General features: G+C 47.1%; 1 protein-coding gene across 1 annotated transcript in view; it reads left to right on the top strand.

The window, feature by feature from the left end:
* Positions 1-18,328, top strand: part of LOC132390802 (STE20-like serine/threonine-protein kinase) — an 85,037-nt gene that overhangs the window by 58,249 nt on the left and 8,460 nt on the right. The window contains exons 13-17 of the mRNA XM_059963351.1: positions 915-1,038; positions 1,165-1,341; positions 9,168-9,297; positions 10,695-10,819; positions 13,012-13,197. Coding sequence (XP_059819334.1) covers positions 915-1,038; positions 1,165-1,341; positions 9,168-9,297; positions 10,695-10,819; positions 13,012-13,197 — 742 coding nt within the window. The remainder of the gene's footprint in view (positions 1-914; positions 1,039-1,164; positions 1,342-9,167; positions 9,298-10,694; positions 10,820-13,011; positions 13,198-18,328) is intronic.

Genomic DNA, 18,328 nt, shown 5'->3' with positions numbered 1-18,328 from the left:
TCCCCACCCTACCCCTCCCTCTTGTAACGTAATTAAGTCACTGGAAAGGTGTAGCTGGTAGATATGAAGTAGTCTTTTATACAACAAAATGAGACAGCAGGCATTATATTGTGACCCTTTCGGAGGAAGAGACCTGTTCAGCCCAATATTACATGACATTTTATATGCTAAATATTAAAGGACGTCTATATATTTACACTATATCTACAATGCTTCCTTTAAATTACATATAACCTTCACACCTCCATCTTCACACCCACACTACAGGCAAACAAATATATGTTAAATCAGCATTTTCTGGTCTTCTGATTAACTGCTCTTCGGAACCCATTGTCCAGAGCTACAGTCCATATTCAGATCTGAAGATTGGTGGCTGAAGTTAATGTTTTGCTATACACCCTAAGTCCAGGATATTCTCTAACACTCCCCACATCCTCCTTTCAATCCTTTTAATCACGGAATCCTACAAATCAGCAGATCAAGCTGAGTGGCCAGTTTCTGTGTCATACATCAGATTTAGAATCAGAACCAGGATTAATATTACTGACAGATGCTGTGAAAATTGTCACCATAGCAACATTATCAGCATATGCCAGTGATATTAAGTCTGATTCTGATTCATAAGTCATGAAATTTGTTTTGCAGCAACAGTACAGTACAATACATAAAAAAGTGTACAGCATATCAGGCATTTTATGCTCTTTTGATTTTTGATGAATTTTAGGAAATGTTGAAACACACTATCCTATTTAATTTCCTGTCACCAATTTAATTTAAGATGCCATTAGCCAGTTATCCTACAATAGGTACTCTACTGCACACTGCTACTCATTGTTTCCCTATTACCTATGGCCAAAACACCATTCTGTGTTAACATGGGTGAAGCCCCAAGTGAACTCGATGATTACCCACAGGCGCCAGGAACTCCGGGAGCTTCGGCTGCTACAGAAGGAGGAACATCGAGCACAGGCTCAGCTCGACCTGAAACTGCAGCAACAGCGAGAGCAGATGTTCCGGCAGATCGAGCTGGAAATGATGGTAAGGGTGGCGTTGCGCTAGAGGTGAGAAAGAGAAAGTACAGAGAAGTGAAAAGTGCAATTTCACATTCACACTTAGAGCTTTCCAGGCTTCTGTGACTTGTCTGTGTTGGTTATGCCTGAACAGAACAAGAAGCTTTACTATGATCAGGAGATTGAGAACCTGGAGCGAAACTGTAGACAGACTATCAATCGGCTGGAGATAGAATATACCAACCAACTGCAAGAAGAGGCAAAAAAGCTGAAAGCTGAACAAGCAAAGGAGTTAGCCAAGCAGTGCCGGAATCTGAAGGATAAGAAGCAGGTAAGATCGATTTCAATACTGTTAATTATTTTCTATTCAACTACAACAGCTGCCATCAGGTACTAGGCTAGATATACTGTGAATTAGATGTAAGAATCCTCAATTCTGTCCCATTTGACTGGTCACTCTCACTCTCACTCTCACTCTCACTCTCACTCTCACTCTCACACTCACTCACTCACTCACTCACTCACTCACTCTCTCTCTCTCTCTCTCTCTCTCTCTCTCACTCTCTCTCACTCTCTCTCACTCACTCACTCTCTCATCTTGGGCAAGGTTTCATCAACATTGTTTGTCCAATATACTCTGTCGTTCATGTTATGATGTGCGTCTGGTTTCTGGCACTCCTTTATTTTATTGCTATTTTGTGCGATTTTGATCAAGGCAGGCTGGCTGTGCGGCCTGCAGTCAGTCAATGACACAGCACTAGACTGAACGGAATGTTCCTAGACTGTCTCAATAACTTCATGACTTGATGTTTTATATTCTGTGTTTTTCACTTCTGTTTGCCATTTGTGTGATTTCTTATTTTTTTGTGCATTGGGTATTTAATGTTTTCCTTTTGCTCTTGGCTGTCTGTGAGAAGACAAATCTCAGAGTTGTATACTGCATATGTGCTTTGAATCGAAAATTCCCAAGCATGGCTAATATAAAGGTGCATAATTTTAAGGAAAGTTGAGGGGCTGGAGATGTCAGAGGTAGGTGTTTTTTTACACAGAGAGTGGTGAGTGCATGGAAAGTCCTGCCAGGGATGGTGGTAGAGGCAGATACGTTAGATTGACACATGGGTAGAAAAATATAGGGCTATATAGGAGGGAAGTATTTAATTGAGCTTAGAGTAGGCTGAAAGGTCAGTACAGCATCGTGGGCTGGAGAGCCTGTACTGTCTATGTTCTATGTCTGTAGAATTTGTCCAGAAAATGTATTTCAGCCATTTTAGGTACACTAAAATGCCTACTATGGCCAGTCATTCTAGTCTTTAAGAAATTGCTTTAGCAGTTTTCGCTCATGGAAAATTGTTGAAGATTACCTTTACGATCATAGACAGCATCTGCACGAGTCACAGTTGCTGTTGCATTCATGATATTTTGTGTGTGTGTGTGTGTGTGTGTGTGTGTGTGTGTAACACTACAGCGTCACCATCTTCCTTTATAGCTGTGAAGCTTGGGTAACCTACAGCCATCAAATCAAGTCCTTGGAGAACTTCCACATAAGCTGCCTTCAACGCATCCTGGGAATTACTTGGCATGAGTGGGTGCCTCACACTGAAATACTTGTAAAGACCAACTGCAGGAGTATTGAGGCCATGATCACTCAGCGTTAGGTGCAGTGGCTGGGGCACGTGATAAGGATGCCCCCAGATTGGCCACCCCACAGAGCATTATACGGCCAGCTACATCATGGTCGACGGTCAGCTGGAGGGCCGAAGAAGCGCTATAAGGACCAGATGAAGAATGCTTTAAGGAAGTGCAAGATCAGACCTGAGGACCTGGAGGATGCTGCTGCTGACCGTAACACTTGGCAACAGCTGTAGGGACAGAGTTCGTATTCTGGAGATGGAAAGAACAACCAGAAGACAGCAGAAGAGAGCCAGGAGAAATGCAGCCATGGTTGCCATCACTACCACCATTACCTCATATACATGTCCCACCTGCAATAGAGCTTGTGGGTCCAGGATAGGACTGTATAGTCATCAAAGATCTCAGTGTTAATGGAGTGGAGATCGTCATCGGATTCCATTGGACAATCGAAGAAGAAGACAGCACAGTACAGTTCCTTTGGCCCACAATGTTATGCCAACGTTTTAGTCTTCTTTAAGATCAATGTAATCCTTCCCTCCTACATAACCCCCAATTTTTCTATCATCCATGTACCTATCTTCAATGTCCTTAATGTATCTGCCTCTACCACAGGGGTTCTCTACCTTTTTTATGCCATGGACCAATGCCATTAAATGGGGAACTCCATGCACCCACCACTTTCTTTGTAAAAAAAAATTAAACTATCTCTGCACCCCCTATAGTTCCGTCCAATCACCTTAAGGTTATGTCCTCTCATATTAGTTACTTCTGCGCTGGGAAGAAGTCTCTGTCTATCCACTTGAAGCTATACATCACAATTGAACTGACGCTTAATAGAAATTGGCACTGTGGAAACGAATGGTTGCATAATGGGGCCACGGTGTGAAAGTGAAAGAGTCTTGGATCAGGGGCAGCCTCAGAATAGAAGGACAAAGTCCCTTCAGAACCGAGATGAGGAGGAGTTTCTTTAGCCATTGGTGGTGAATCTCTGGAAGTTATTGGGTATATTTAAAGTAGAGGTTGATAGGTTCTTGATTAGTAAGGGCATCAAAGGTTACAGAGAGAAGGCAGGAGAATGGGTTTGAGAGGGAAAAATAAATCAGTCATGATCGAATGGCAGTGAAGACTCGATGGGCTGAATGGCCAAATACTGCTCCTATTTGTTATGGTCTTGTGGTCAGGGCCTGGTCATACCCCATGCTACCATTGAGCATTATGATGTGACTGTGTCAACTGCAGAGTTGGATCCTGTGCTGGGGGTTTCTCAGGACTGAGCCCTGTACCACATTTGGCTAGTACCATGAATGGCTCCTGTACTGCGATGAGGGTCCTGCTGTGATCAGATCCCATGCCATAGAGTCAGAAAACAGTGGAGTGCAGTACACGATGTTGTGCTGACCTTTTAACCTACTCAACGATCAATCAAAACCTCTCACGTAGACTTCTATTTTTCTTTCAGCCATCAGCCTATCTAGCATTCTTTCAAATGTCCCTGAAGTATCTGTTTCTACCACCCCTCTCCCAGCAGCAGGTTCTATGTACCCATTACTCTCTGAGTGAAAAAAACTTAACTCCGAAGCCCCTCCTATACAGTACTATCTCTCAATCACCTTAAAATTATACCCCCTCATAATAGCCATTTCCACCCTAGAAAAAGTCTCTGGCTATCCATTTGATCTCTTATCATCTTGTACACCTCTATCAAGTCACCTCTCATCCTCCTTCACTCTATGGTGAAAAGCCCTGGCTCACTCAACCTCTCCTCATAAGACATGCTCTGTAATCCAGGCAGCATCCGGGTAAATCTCCTCTGCTCCCTCTTTAAAGCTTCCACATCCTTCCTATAATGAGGTGACTAGAACTGAACACAATATTCCAAGTGTGGTCTAAACAGGGTTTTATACAGCTGCAACACTACTTTGCAGCTCTTAAACTCAACCTCCAAACTAATGAGGCTAACAAAGCATACACCTTCTTCACCACCCTATCACCTTGAACAGTCAAGTTTAATTGTACTTCAACCTCACATGAATACACATCAATACATCCGAACAAAACAGTGTTCCTCAGGGACCAAGGTACAAAATACAGTACTAACAGTCATACACAACACAAGGCACATGAAGCACGTATAAGATAGCAAGCACATGTAAGATATCAGTAAAATCCAGTCACACAAAAAAATATACAGATGACCCCTGTTGTTCAAACGTTTGCTTTACAACAGTTCGCTGTTACAAAAGACCTACAATAGTACTTGTTTTCGCAAACCAAAGTGGATTTTCGCTTTTTCGAAAAAAAAGATGCCCACTTTATACGTGTGTTTACCCCAAGAAAGACTGCTATGACCATGAAGCCTTGTGTGGGCAGCTGTGTGCACATGTGTGTACGTGCGAATGCATGTATGTGTGTAGGCATGTACGTGCACATGCGTGTACGTGCAATTTTTTTTCTCCAAATCGATTTTGGCGGGCTGTCTTTCCAATTTTGATAAGTGAAACTGCACCATACATACAATATTTCTAATTTATATAGGCTGTATATTTATCATATCATTCCTGCTTTTACGACTTTGTATATGTTTGTGATATTTTAGGTTTTATGTGCTATTTGGTATGATTTGGTAGGTTATTTTTTTGGATCTGGGAATGCTCAAAAAAATTTTCCATATAAATTAATGGTAATTGCTTCTTCGCTTCATGACATTTCGGCTTACAAACGGTTTCATAGGAACGCTCTATCTTCAGATAGTAGGGGAAACCTCTAGTCCGGGGGTCGGCAACCTGCGGCTCCCGAGCCATTTGTGGCTCTTTCACCTCTGTGCTGCGGCTCCCTGTGGCTTTGGGAAATAATTGGTCAGTATTTAATTAAAATGTATTTTATGTTAGTTTGTTAGCTTTTGAAATGTAATTCTAAATTTGAAGATTATGGTGATCTTGTACAATCTAAGTGTGGAGACACATTTCCTCACAATTAGCCAGCATTCCGGCTAAGGGAGATAGCCTACGGGGGTTTGTGAGTACGCGTCTTTTGCAGCATCTGCGTCCATGGGGGCTGGGTTGAGGGAGGCTTAAAAGCAAGGCTGTTTAGTTCGAATAAAGTTATTCGACTGCAGTTTACTGACTGCGTGAGCACACCGCTACAACGTGTTTTTATCACTATTAATATACGTCACCACTGCCAATACCTGACACCCGCCAGTGCGCGATTTCTTTAATTTTTCGATCCAAGGTAAGCCAACTATGGAGAATTCTAAAAAAAGAAAAGTGACTGAAGAAAACAGAACGTTTAATGATACGTGGACAGATTCATTTGCTTTCACTGTTGACGAGACTGGTTTACCGGTATGCTTAATATGCAATGAGAAACTAGCAAACAACAAAAAGTCAAATGTCGCAAGGCATTTCCAGAGTAAACACGCAGCCTTTGCTCAAAAATATCCGGATGGAGATGAGAGAAAAAAAGCCGTTTCGGAACTGATGCGGAAGGTTGATCTGAGCAAAAATCATTTCCAGAAATGGATGAAGTCTGGAAAATCAACGACATACGCCAGTTATATTGACGCTCAGGAAATAGTCAGGCACGGGAAGCAGTTTACAGATGGTGAATATATAAAAGAATCTTTCATTAAGATTTCAGAACATCTATTCACGGACTTTAAAAACAAGAGTGAAATTGTGCAGAAAATCAGGGATATGCCCCTCTCTGCAAAGACTGTCAAAGACAGAACCATAAAAATGGCAGAAGACATCACAAGACAGCAAATTAAAGACATCAATTCAGCTGTGGCCTACTCGATTGCCTGTGACGAGTCTAAAGACAAAGGTGATATTGAACAAATAGCGTTGTTCTGCCGGTATGTAAACTCTGCCGGGCCACAGGAAGAACTGATTGAGTTGATACCTCTAAAAGACCAAACACGGGGGGAGGACATCTGTGAGGCTGTCTTGAATTGTTTAAGAGCCAAAGGAATAAAGACCACCCATCTGGTGTCAGTAGCTACTGATGGGGCTCCGAATATGACGGGAACGCACAAGGGATTTGTGGCTTTACTGCAGAAGTCGCTGGACAGAAAGCTGCTGACTTTTCATTGCATCTTGCACCAAGAGGCACTGTGCGCTCAAACATTTCCTCCGGAATGCACAGAAGTAATGGATGTTGTCATTCAGATTGTCAATAAAATAATGGCAAAAAGTTTAAATCACCGTCAATTCCGTTTGTTACTGGACGAGATGGAAAGCGCATATTCTGATCTCCTGCTGCACAACAAAGTCCGGTGGCTGTCCAAAGGGGAGGTGCTGAAACGCTTTGTCGCGTGTCTGGAAGAAGTGAAAACTTTCCTGGGCAGCAAAGGGCTCACCTTTCCTGAGCTGGAACAGCCAGAGTGGCTGGAAAAGCTACACTTCATGGTAGACATGACAGCGCACCTGAACACGCTGAACACAGCTCTTCAGGGGAAAGGACGCACAGCCCTGCACATGTTGGAGGATGTTTTGGCATTCGAGGGCAAGTTGACAGTGCTTGCCAGAGATTTACAGAAAGGCACTTTGTCTCACTTCCCCAATTTGAGAGAGTTCAAACAAGGTCACGACATGATAATTTCGGAGTATTTACATTCTGCAATCATCGCAATGCAAACATCGTTTGGGAAACGCTTCTGTGAGTTCAGAGAGGAAAAAAAACACATTATCCTTCCCGGTCACTCCCTTAAGCATCGATCCTTCCCTACTGAATACGACTGCATTGGCAGGTGTGAGTCAACCTGATCTTGAGATGGAACTGGCCGACATAGCCGACAAAGACATATGGGTGTCCAAGTTTAGACGCTTGACAGCAGACCTTGAAGATGTTGCCCGTCAGAAGGCCGTTCTTGCTCAGAATCACAAATGGAGTGATATTGAAAACCTTCCAAAACCGGACAAACTTGTGTTCGAAACATGGAATGCTATGCCCGACATTTATGTAAACATGAAAAAGTATGCGCTTGGAGTCCTGTCGATCTTTGGATCCACATATGTATGTGAGCAGGTGTTCTCCAACATGAACATAATTAAAAACAAACATCGCGCACGCCTCACAGATGACAGCTTGCGATCCTGTGTAAAGATGAAGGTGACGTCATACAGCCCTGATATGCAGACGCTGTGCGCTGAGGTCCAGGAGCAGAAATCCCATTAACCAAGTATGATAAATATTTTAATTGCCTATTATTTTATGTATATTCATATTTTTTCATTGTTCAGTGAAATAGTCCTTTTATTTTTCAGGCTGACAGCTGGCTGATGTTATTTTTGGTTTGCTGCTGGCGGCAAATTTAAGTTTGGCGTTTTTCATAAATACAAGAAGGACTCAAATAGACGTTGAGTATTTTACTTAAAAGTAACCTTCAACCCAACGTCTTTTTTTCGGAGTTCAAAATGTTTTTGTTGCATGCAGAAATGTAATTTCGTTTTCTCTGCAGGAGTTCATCAATTTCATAAATGCAACACATTATAGTTTGTTTATACATAGCATAAAGGCAAAAAAAACATTGTATGCAGTGTTATTTCATTTTAAATGTCAAACGGGTTTTGCGGCTCCCAGTGTTTTCTTTTCTGTGGGAAACGGGTCCAAGTGGCTCTTTCAGTGGTAAAGGTTGCTGACCCCTGCTCTAGTCCAATGTTTAATGAATATAGACATCAATACAGCTTGTCTTCTGCTGGGTGAACACTGGGGGGCAGCACTGACTCCAACCTGGACGCCACGCCACGCTGCCTCCTGTGAAGCACACGGACTCCAACACCTCTCTCCTTTGCAGCTATAAACAGGCAACACTGCGGCCTGAGGCCTGGTCCTCACTGCAGCCGAGGCCACGCAGCTCCCTCGCCACCCACCAATAAATCAGTGAACTGGCCTTGCAGCATTCCACATTAACAACATCCAATAGTGTCTTGTATCACAAGGTTGAGGACCCCAACATCCCTCTGTTCCTTACATAAGATCATGACACACGGGCACAGAATGGCCAAGAATTCGGCACGGACTAGAAGGGCCGAGATGGCCTGTTTCTGTGCTGTAATTGTTATTTGGTTAATCCTGCCATTAACCCTGTACAACACACACAGGGTTACTCAGCAGCTCAGGCAGCATCTATGGAAATGAATAAACAGTCAACGTTATCGGCCGAGACCTTTCTTCAGGTCCCTGTACTCTGCCTTCAATTTTGTCCTTCTTCTGAAGTGACATTTTGCCGGATTGAACTCCATCTACCATTTCTCAGCCCAGCTCTCCATCCCGAGAGGATATAATACAGCAAGAGGGCTGGGGTTCCGTTAACTCGCAATGCAGAGTACGAGTTCTAAGGCTGTGATTCAGACTACTCTTCACACCTCAGCGTGCCTCCATTCACACTCACAACCAAACGTGTGAAACCCTTAATATTTTTCTGTGCTATCATTGTTACAATTTCCCCACTTTATGACAGTAACTAATATCACAATGCAAGAGACTGACTGTAAGTCACTTCGGGATTTTCCTTCTTACCAGGAGCAAGAATTCATTCAGAAACAACAGCAGAAGCTCAATGAGGCCTTGCAAAAGATCGTTCGGCAGCGCAAGTCAAAAATATCTTCCACTGATTTTGAGCGGCTGATGAAAGTGCAACAGCTGAAGAGAGGTGAGGACGTTTAAGACCACATGTAAATCCACATCACTCGTTGATTGACAAATGTTAAAAATCACACAGGTGACAAATTAAAATTGCATGTGGCATTGAGACTATTGCTGCCTTCGAGAACGATGTCAAGTGAATGTTGCATGATAGAGCTTAAAACTAACACAGATTTTTGTATTTATTTCTCACTTGTAACGGGGATGAATTGGTAGTCATGTTTAAGGAAGCAGTACCCCAGTCTGAAACCTCCAATGCTATAAAGTCTCCCTGTCAGCACCACCTCCCCAGATCTGAAACATCCAGGCAAATTATTACTCCCCTTTCTCAGTTCTGTGACTTTTCAACACTATTGTAAGATGCCACGTGTCAAAATCAGTCTTGAGCATGGTAGCATAATGCATAGCGTATCGATTTACAGTAACACTTCCTCCCCAGATATGAAACATCCAGGCAAGTTATTACTCCTCTCTCTCAGTTCTGTGACTTTTCAACACTATTGCAAAATGTCCACATGTGGACATGTCAAAAGCAACCTTCAGCATGGTAGCCTAACGCTTTACAGCACCAGTCACCTGGGTTCAATTCCCACTGCTGATTGAACATTCTCCACTTGACCACATGGGTTTCCACCAGGTGCTCCAGTTTCCTCCCACAATCCAAAGACGTGAGGGTTAGTAGGTGAGTCAGTTGTGGGCATGTTATTTTGGCACCGGAAGACTGATGACACTTGTTCCCAACACATCTTCAGACTGTGTTGGTTGTCAATGCGAACGACGCATTTCACTGTATGCTTCGATGTTTCAAAGTTCACAGTAAATTTATTACCGAAGTACTATATATACACTACTTTGTCAATATATACTACTCTGGGATTTCCTGAGAGCATACTCAATAAATCTACAGAGTAATAACCATAACAGAATCAATGAAATTCCACCCAATGTGGGCATTCAACCAGGGTGCAGAAGACAACAAACTGTGCAAATACAAAAAGTAAGAAGAAATAATGATAAATAAATAAGCCATAAATATTAAGAACATGAGATGAAGAATCCTTGAAAGTGAGTCCATTGGGACAGACAAATAAAACTAACTGTTATGTTTTGTAATCGCAAAGGGAGACACGAGAGTCCAAAACGCAGGTCCAACTTCGAGTCTACTTTAAGCGAGGTGCGCACATGTCGTACTGATAACTTATGCAGTTCACGTATTTACACATATAACCCGTAATTAATTATTTAAAGGCACAAGAATGCTTAATCAACCTATATATACAGTATATGTACACAAGATTACTCAAATATTATTGAAATATTAAATATACAACACTAATTTTTTAATGTTGAACTGGCTTTTTTTAAAATCTTTTATAATGTTTTATAAAACTGTTTCAACATTAGACCGTGAGGAAGTGGTCTGGGACGTTGAGCAACGGCATCTAAATGAGAAGTATCACTTGTTCAAGCAGCAGGTGAAGGAACAGTTCTCACTACAGAGACTACAGCTGATGAAGAGGCATGAGAAGGTGAGTGAGAAGCACATGCTAAGGGTGAGTATCTGTGCATATGTTCACAGAGGTGGTGAGAGTGCAGGATGAGCTATCAGCGCGAGTAATGGATGCAGACACGTCTAAGCTCCTCCTTGCCTCTGGCGCCTGCATAGCACGGCCTCAACCGACTAATCCGAACGCATAGATTTTTTGGGAATGTGGGAGGAAACCAGAGCACCCAGAGGAAGCCCACACAGTCACAGGGAGAATGATCCACCTCCTTACAGACATCGGCGAGAGTCGATCACTGGCGCTGTAAAGCATTACAGTAAGCGTTATGCTATCGTTGCGCCATTCATTCAGTATGATCACTGCTGATCTGTGTCAGGCTGTATTGCCCTCCACTGTGCCTAGTCCCCAAAGACACTGAGCTCAACATCACAAAGTAGCTCCGAGATAAAAGATCACCCTGACCTTACTGAATGGTACAGCAGGCTTGAAGGGCTGAATGGTCTTCTCCAGCTTCTCCAGTATTCTTGTTATGATCAGACCAGAAAAGAAAATCATTATCAAAGAACATTTGCATCACCATATACAACCCTGAGATTCATGTTCTTGTGGGCATACTCAATAAATCTATAGAATAATAACCATAACAGAATCAATGAAAGACCGCACCAACTAGGGCATTCAGTTAGACTGCAGAAGTTAACAAACAATGCAAATACAAAAAAAAGAAATAATAATAATAAATAATAAGTAAGCAATAAATATTAACATGAGATGAAGAATCCTTGAAAGTGAGTTTATAGGTTGTGGGAACATTTCAATAATGGGGCAAGTGAAGTTGAGTGAAGTTATCTCCTTTGGTTCAAGAGCCTGATGGTTGAGGGGTAATAACTGTTCCTGAACCTGGTGGTGTGGGACCTGATGGTTGAGTGGTAATAACTGTTCCTGAAACTGGTGGTGTGGGACCTGATGGTTGAGGGTAATAACTGTTCCTGAACCTGGTGGTGTGGGACCTGATGGTTGAGGGGTAATAACTGTTCCTGAACCTGGTGGTGTGGGACCTGATGGTTGAGGGGCAATAACTGTTCCTGAACCTGGTGGTGTGGGACCTGATGGTAGAGGGGTAATAACTGTTCCTGAACCCGGTTGTGTGAGTCCTGAGCCTCATGTACTTTCCTCCTGATGGCAGCAGCGAGGAGAGAGCATGTCCTGGGTGGTGGGGATCTCTGATGATGGATGCTGTTTTCCTGTGACAGTGTTCTATGTAGATGAGCTCAGATTCTGCAGATTCTGTATACACACACAAAATGCTGGAGTAATTCAGCAAGTCAGACGGCATCAGTGGAGGGGAATGAACAGTCAACCTTTTTGGGCTGAGGCCCCTCGTCAGGACTGGAAAGGAAGAGGGGAGAGGCAAAATAAAATGATGGGGGAGGGTGAGGAGCATGAGCTGGCAGGAGTGAAGGTTCAGTCAATTTCCTGTAAATGCCTGCAAGAAAATGATTCTCACGGTAACATATAAATGAATCTCATAGTGACATACACATACTTTGATAATAAATTTACTTTGAATTTGAGGCTAGGTGCAATAATTTTTGATTATGCCAATAAACTTGAACTTGAAGTAAGCAGAGGCGTATGTGTGTGTGGCCGTGGCAAGGTAGAAGTCAGTCTGCCAAAGCAACATCCTTGTCTGTTAAAGAATGGGAAATAGGTTTTCTTGGATGGATGATATTATGAAGAGAGTGATGGAGAGGAGGACATGTCTTTACCAAAGGGGGTGTAAGGCGCTCCTTCCCTCTGCTAGCCAACAGGTCACTTTCAGCAAGGTGTAGCATCTGCTTAGTTGACCCCCCCCCCCACCCACCAGTCAGGGTTTGCTTGAAGCCATGGGAGCAGGTGGTGGATGGTCATATGAGCAGCCGGTACAAGTCCTGGTTATGTGGCCACTGACGCCAGGCAGATAATCTTTGAAGAGGATTGATAGTGGCTGGGGTCACCTGTTTTGTAAAGACACTGCCCCAGAAGGTGGTAATGGCAAACCATTTCTGTAGAAAAATTTGCCAAGGGCAATCATGGTCATGGATAGATCAAGATCACCAATGTCATATGACACAGCACATAATGAACAAACAAATATAATGAAGCTCTTGCAAAGAACAAAAAGACATCGGTGATGTTAAATTTCTTCTGTTTCTTTCTTTCTGCCTTTTTCACAGGAGAAGGAGAGAATGTCCCACGATCACCACTCCCTCATAGAAGACCTGAAGAGCCAACAGGCACAGGAGCGGGCCCGACTGCCAAAAACACAGCGCCACGAGGCCAAGACCCAACTGAATATCTTCAAACAGAGCCTGAAGAGCCAGGCCGTCAGCCCTCTAGAGCAAAGGGATCTCATCAAACAGGTTGTCCATTCTATCTGAACCCACATGGATGACAGCATTAACACGATGCGTAACACTAACCCTAATGCATCACAGTATTAACACGATGCCGTAACACTAACCCTAATGCATCACAGCATTTACACAATGCTATAGCCCTAACCCTAATGGATCACAGTATTAACATGATGCCGTCACCCTAACCCTAATGGATCACAGCATTAACACGATGCCGTAACACTAACCCTAATGCATCACAGTATTAACACGATGCCATCACCCTAACCCTAATGCATGGGATCAGAATTGGGTTCAATATCACCAGCATATGTTGTGAAATTTGTTAACTTTGTGGCAACAGGACAATGCAATACGTGATAAATACTGAAAAGAAAACTGAATCTATACATATATATATATATGTAGCGGTGTGCTACAAGCAGCGCTAAAATTACGACACGGAGTCGGTAACTGCAGTCGAAGGAAAAACTTTATTCGAAAACTTCAGCCTCACTTTTAAGCCTCTGTCAACCGGCCCCCCATGGCGAAGAGGCTCCAAAGCTCTGTGCTCGCAAACCCCCGTAGGCTATCTAATTGTGAGTCGGTTCGCATACGCTAGGAAATGAGCCGCCACATAACCCCCCCCCCAGAACCGGCGATACACCCCCCAATGTCCACAGCCTGGGCCAGAACCTGCTTGGGAGGTCGGCCTCTGCGCCGAGGCGCCGGAAACTCGGCCGGTTGCGCCAGGTCCACATGGGCCGGCTTGAGGCGGTCCACCGTGAAAACCTCCTCCTTCCCCCCAACGTCCAGCACGAACGTGGACCCGTTGTTCCGGAGCACCGTAAACGGCCCCTCGTATGGCCGCTGCAGCGGTGGCCGATGCCCGCCCCTTCGTACAAACACAAACTTACAGTTCCGTAGATCTTTGGGTACGCAGGTCGGGTGCCGCCCATGCTGTGAAGTGGGTATGGGGGCCAGGTTACCGAGCTTCTCGCGAAGTCTGCCCAGGACTGCAGCGGGTTCTTCCTCTTGCCCCCTCGGGGCTGGTAGGAACTCCCCGGGGACGGCCAGGGGCGCGCCGTATACCAACTCGGCCGACGAGGCGTGCAGGTCGTCCTTGGGCGCTGTGCGGATGCCGAGAAGGACCCAGGGAAGCTCGTCCGCCCAGTTGGCTCCTCGCAGGCGGGCCATGAGGGCCGACTTCAGGTGACGGTGGAAACGCTCCACTAGCCCGTTCGACTGTGGGTGGTAGGCAGTGGTGTGGTGCAGCTGAGTCCCCAAAAGGCTGGCCATAGCTGACCACAGGCTGGAGGTGAACTGGGCGCCTCTGTCGGAGGTAATGTGGGCTGGTACACCAAAGCGGGATATCCAGGTGGCGATCAGGGCTCGGGCGCAAGATTCGGAGGTGGTGTCGGTGAGCGGGACCGCCTCTGGCCATCTTGTGAACCGGTCCACGATAGTCAGGAGGTAACGCGCTCCGCGCGACACTGGCAGGGGGCCCACGATATCCACATGAATGTGGTCGAAACGCCGGTGGGCGGGATGGAACTGCTGCGGTGGGGCTTTGGTGTGCCGCTGAACCTTGGCCGTCTGGCAGTGCATGCACGTCCTGGCCCATTCACTGACCTGTTTGCGGAGTCCGTGCCAAACGAACCTGCTGGAAACCATCCGGACAGTTGTCCGGATGGAGGGATGCGCCAAGTTATGAATGGAGTCGAAAACACGTCGCCGCCAGGCTGCGGGGACGACCGGACGGGGCCGGCCGGTGGCGACGTCACAGAGTAGGGTCCTCTCACCTGGGCCCACGGGGAGGTCCTGGAGCTGCAAACCAGAGACTGCAGTCCTGTAACTCGGAATCTCCTCATCTACCTGCTGTGCCTCTGCCAGTGCCTCAAAGTCTACCCCTTGGGAAAGGGCATGAACGGTAGGGCGAGAGAGCGCATCCGCCACGACATTGTCCTTACCCGAGACGTGCCGGACATCCGTTGTGTATTCAGAGATGTAGGACAGGTGGCGTTGCTGGCGGGACGACCAGGGGTCGGATGCTTTCGTAAACGCAAAGGTAAGCGGTTTGTGGTCCGTGAACGCGGTGAAGGGCCGACCTTCTAGGAAGTACCTGAAATGCCGGATTGCCAGGTAGAGCGCCAACAGTTCCCGGTCAAAAGCACTGTACTTGAGCTCGGGTGGCCGCAGGTGTTTGCTGAAAAACGCCAGGGGTTGCCAGCGACCTGCGATGAGCTGCTCCAGCACCCCACCGACTGCCGTGTTTGATGCGTCCACTGTGAGGGCGGTAGGGGTGTCCATTCTGGGATGTACTAGCATTGCGGCGTCAGCCAAAGCTTCCTTCGTTTGAACGAAAGCGGCGGCGGACTCCTCGTCCCAGGTAATGTCCTTGCTCGGACCCGACATCAGGGCGAACAGGGGGCGCATGATCCGGGCAGCTGAAGGGAGGAAGCGGCGGTAGAAATTGACCATACCTACGAATTCCTGAAGGCCTTTGATCGTGGTGGGTCGGGGGAAGTGGCGGACCGCATCTACCTTAGCGGGCAGAGGGGTTGCCCCGTCTTTAGTAATCCTGTGGCCCAGGAAGTCAATGGTATCAAGTCCGAACTGGCATTTGGCAGGGTTGATTGTAAGACCGTACTCACTCAGTCGGGCGCAGAGTTGACGGAGGTGGGACAGATGCTCCTGACGACTGCCGCTGGCTATGAGGATGTCATCCAAATAGATGAACGCGAAGTCCAGGCCCCGTCCCACCGCGTCCATTAACCGCTGGAACGTCTGTGCGGCATTCTTCAGGCCGAACGGCATGCGGAGGAACTCGAAGAGGCCAAACGGGGGTGATGAGAGCCGTCTTGGGGACGTCGTCAGGATGCATCGGGATTTGATGGTACCCTCGGACAAGGTCGACCTTGGAGAAGATCCGGGCGCCGTGCAGGTTTGCCGCAAAGTCCTGAATGTGCGGCACAGGGTAGCGGTCCGGTGTGGTAGCCTCGTTCAGCCTGCGGTAGTCGCCGCACGGTCTCCAGCCCCCCGTCGCTTTGGGCACCATGTGCAGGGGGGAAGCCCAGGGGCTGTCGGACCGCCGGATGATCCCCAATTCCTCCATTCTCTGGAACTCCTCCTTCGCCAGTCGGAGCTTGTCCGGGGGAAGCCGCCGAGCACGGGCATGGAGGGGTGGTCCCTGTGTCGGGATGTGGTGCTGTACGCCGTGCCTGGGCATGGCTGCTGTGAACTGCGGTGCCAGAACCGATGGGAACTCCGCCAGGACCCTGGTGAAGTTGTTGTCGGACAGCGTGATGGAGCCGAGGTGAGGGGCTGGCAACTGGGCCGCGCCCAGGGAGAATGTCTGAAAGGTCTCGGCGTGTACCAGTCTCTTCCTGGGCAGATCAACCAGCAGGCTGTGAGCTCGCAAAAAATCCGCACCCAGAAGCGGTTGGGCTACGGCGGCCAGTGTGAAGTCCCACGTGAACTGGCTGGGGCCGAACTGTAGCTGCACCTGACGGGTGCCATAGGTCCTTACTGTGCTGCCATTCACGGCCCTCAGGGGGGGACCCGGTGCCCTGCTGCGGGTGTCGTAACCCGTCGGAGGTAAAACGCTGACCTCAGCCCCAGTATCGACCAAAAAGCGGCGTCCCGACCTGCTATCCCACACATACAGGAGGCTATCCCGATGGCCAGCCGCCGTAGCCATCAGCGGCGGCTGGCCCTGGCGTTTCCCGGGAACTTGCAGGGCGGGCGGCAACGGCGGGCTTCTGCGCCCCACCGCTGGTGGTAGAAGCACCAGTGGTCATTGGGCCGGGGGTTAGTGGGCTCTGCGGCCGGGCCTGGACTGGTTTGCTGCCGGGAGCGTGGCTGGGAGATCTGTGCGATGGACGCCCCGCTCACCTTTTTGGCGTTCCACAGCAAGTCCGCCCGGGCTGCCACCTTCCGGGGGTCACTGAAATCCGTGTCGGACAGCAGCAGGCGTATGTCCTCGGGCAGCTGCTCCAGGAATGCCTGCTCAAACATGAGGCCTGTGTGTCCCTCGGCCAGAGACAACATCTCGTTCATTAAAGCCGATGGAGGTCTGTCGCCCAAGCCATCCAGGTGCAGTAAACGGGCAGCCCGCTCGCGCCGTGAGAGTCCGAAAGTCCTGAGGAGCAGGGCTTTGAATTCCGTGTACTTGCCGTCTGCCGGGGGCGACTGTACGAACTCCGCGACCTGGGCAGCTGTGTCCTGGTCGAGGGAGCCCACCACGTAGTAGTAGCGGGTGTCTTCTGAGGTGATCCGGCGAACGTGGAATTGGGCTTCGGCTTGCTGGAACCATAGGTCCGGGCGCTGTGTCCAGAAACCCGGCAGTGTCAACGAAACCGCATGAACAGAGGCGGCGTCGGTCATTTCTGGTCCAAAAATCGTTTGGACCGTCGGGGTCACCAATTGTAGCGGTGTGCTACAAGCAGCGCTAAAATTACGACACGGAGTCGGTAACTGCAGTCGAAGGAAAAACTTTATTCGAAAACTTCAGCCTCACTTTTAAGCCTCTGTCAACCGGCCCCCCATGGCGAAGAGGCTCCAAAGCTCTGTGCTCGCAAACCCCCGTAGGCTATCTAATTGTGAGTCGGTTCGCATACGCTAGGAAATGAGCCGCCACATATATATATTTTTTTATATTATTATTATTTATTTATTTATAATAGTTAAGTTAAAATAAGTAGTGCAAAAACAGAAATTTGAAGAAAAAGTAGTGAGGTAGTGTCCATTTAGAAATCAGATGGCAGAGGGGAAGAAGCTGTTCCTGAATCTCTGAGTGTGTGTCTTCAGGCTTTTGTACATCCTTCCTGATGGTAACTTTGAGAAGCGGGCATATCCTGGTTGGTGGGTGTCCTTAATGATGGATGCCGCCTTTCTGAGGCATCGCTCCTTGTAGATGTCTCAGATACTACAGAGGGTAGTGCCCATGATGGACCTGACTCTCTGCAGCTTACTTCAATCCTGCGCAGTATTCCACCCCTCCCCCACCCCCACCATCCCATACCAAAGAGTGATGCAGCCAGTCAAAATTCTCTCATGGCACATCTATAGAGGTTTTCGAGTGTTTTAGAAGGCAAACCAAATCTCCTCAAACTCCTGATGAATGTAGCCGCTGCCTTGCCTTCCTCATAGCTGT

Source organism: Hypanus sabinus, chromosome 1 (genome assembly GCF_030144855.1).
Source record: "Hypanus sabinus isolate sHypSab1 chromosome 1, sHypSab1.hap1, whole genome shotgun sequence".
NCBI classification, from domain to species: domain Eukaryota; kingdom Metazoa; phylum Chordata; class Chondrichthyes; order Myliobatiformes; family Dasyatidae; genus Hypanus; species Hypanus sabinus.
The sequence above is the reverse complement of the archived record's forward strand: the minus strand, read 5'-3'. Positions and strand labels throughout refer to the sequence as shown.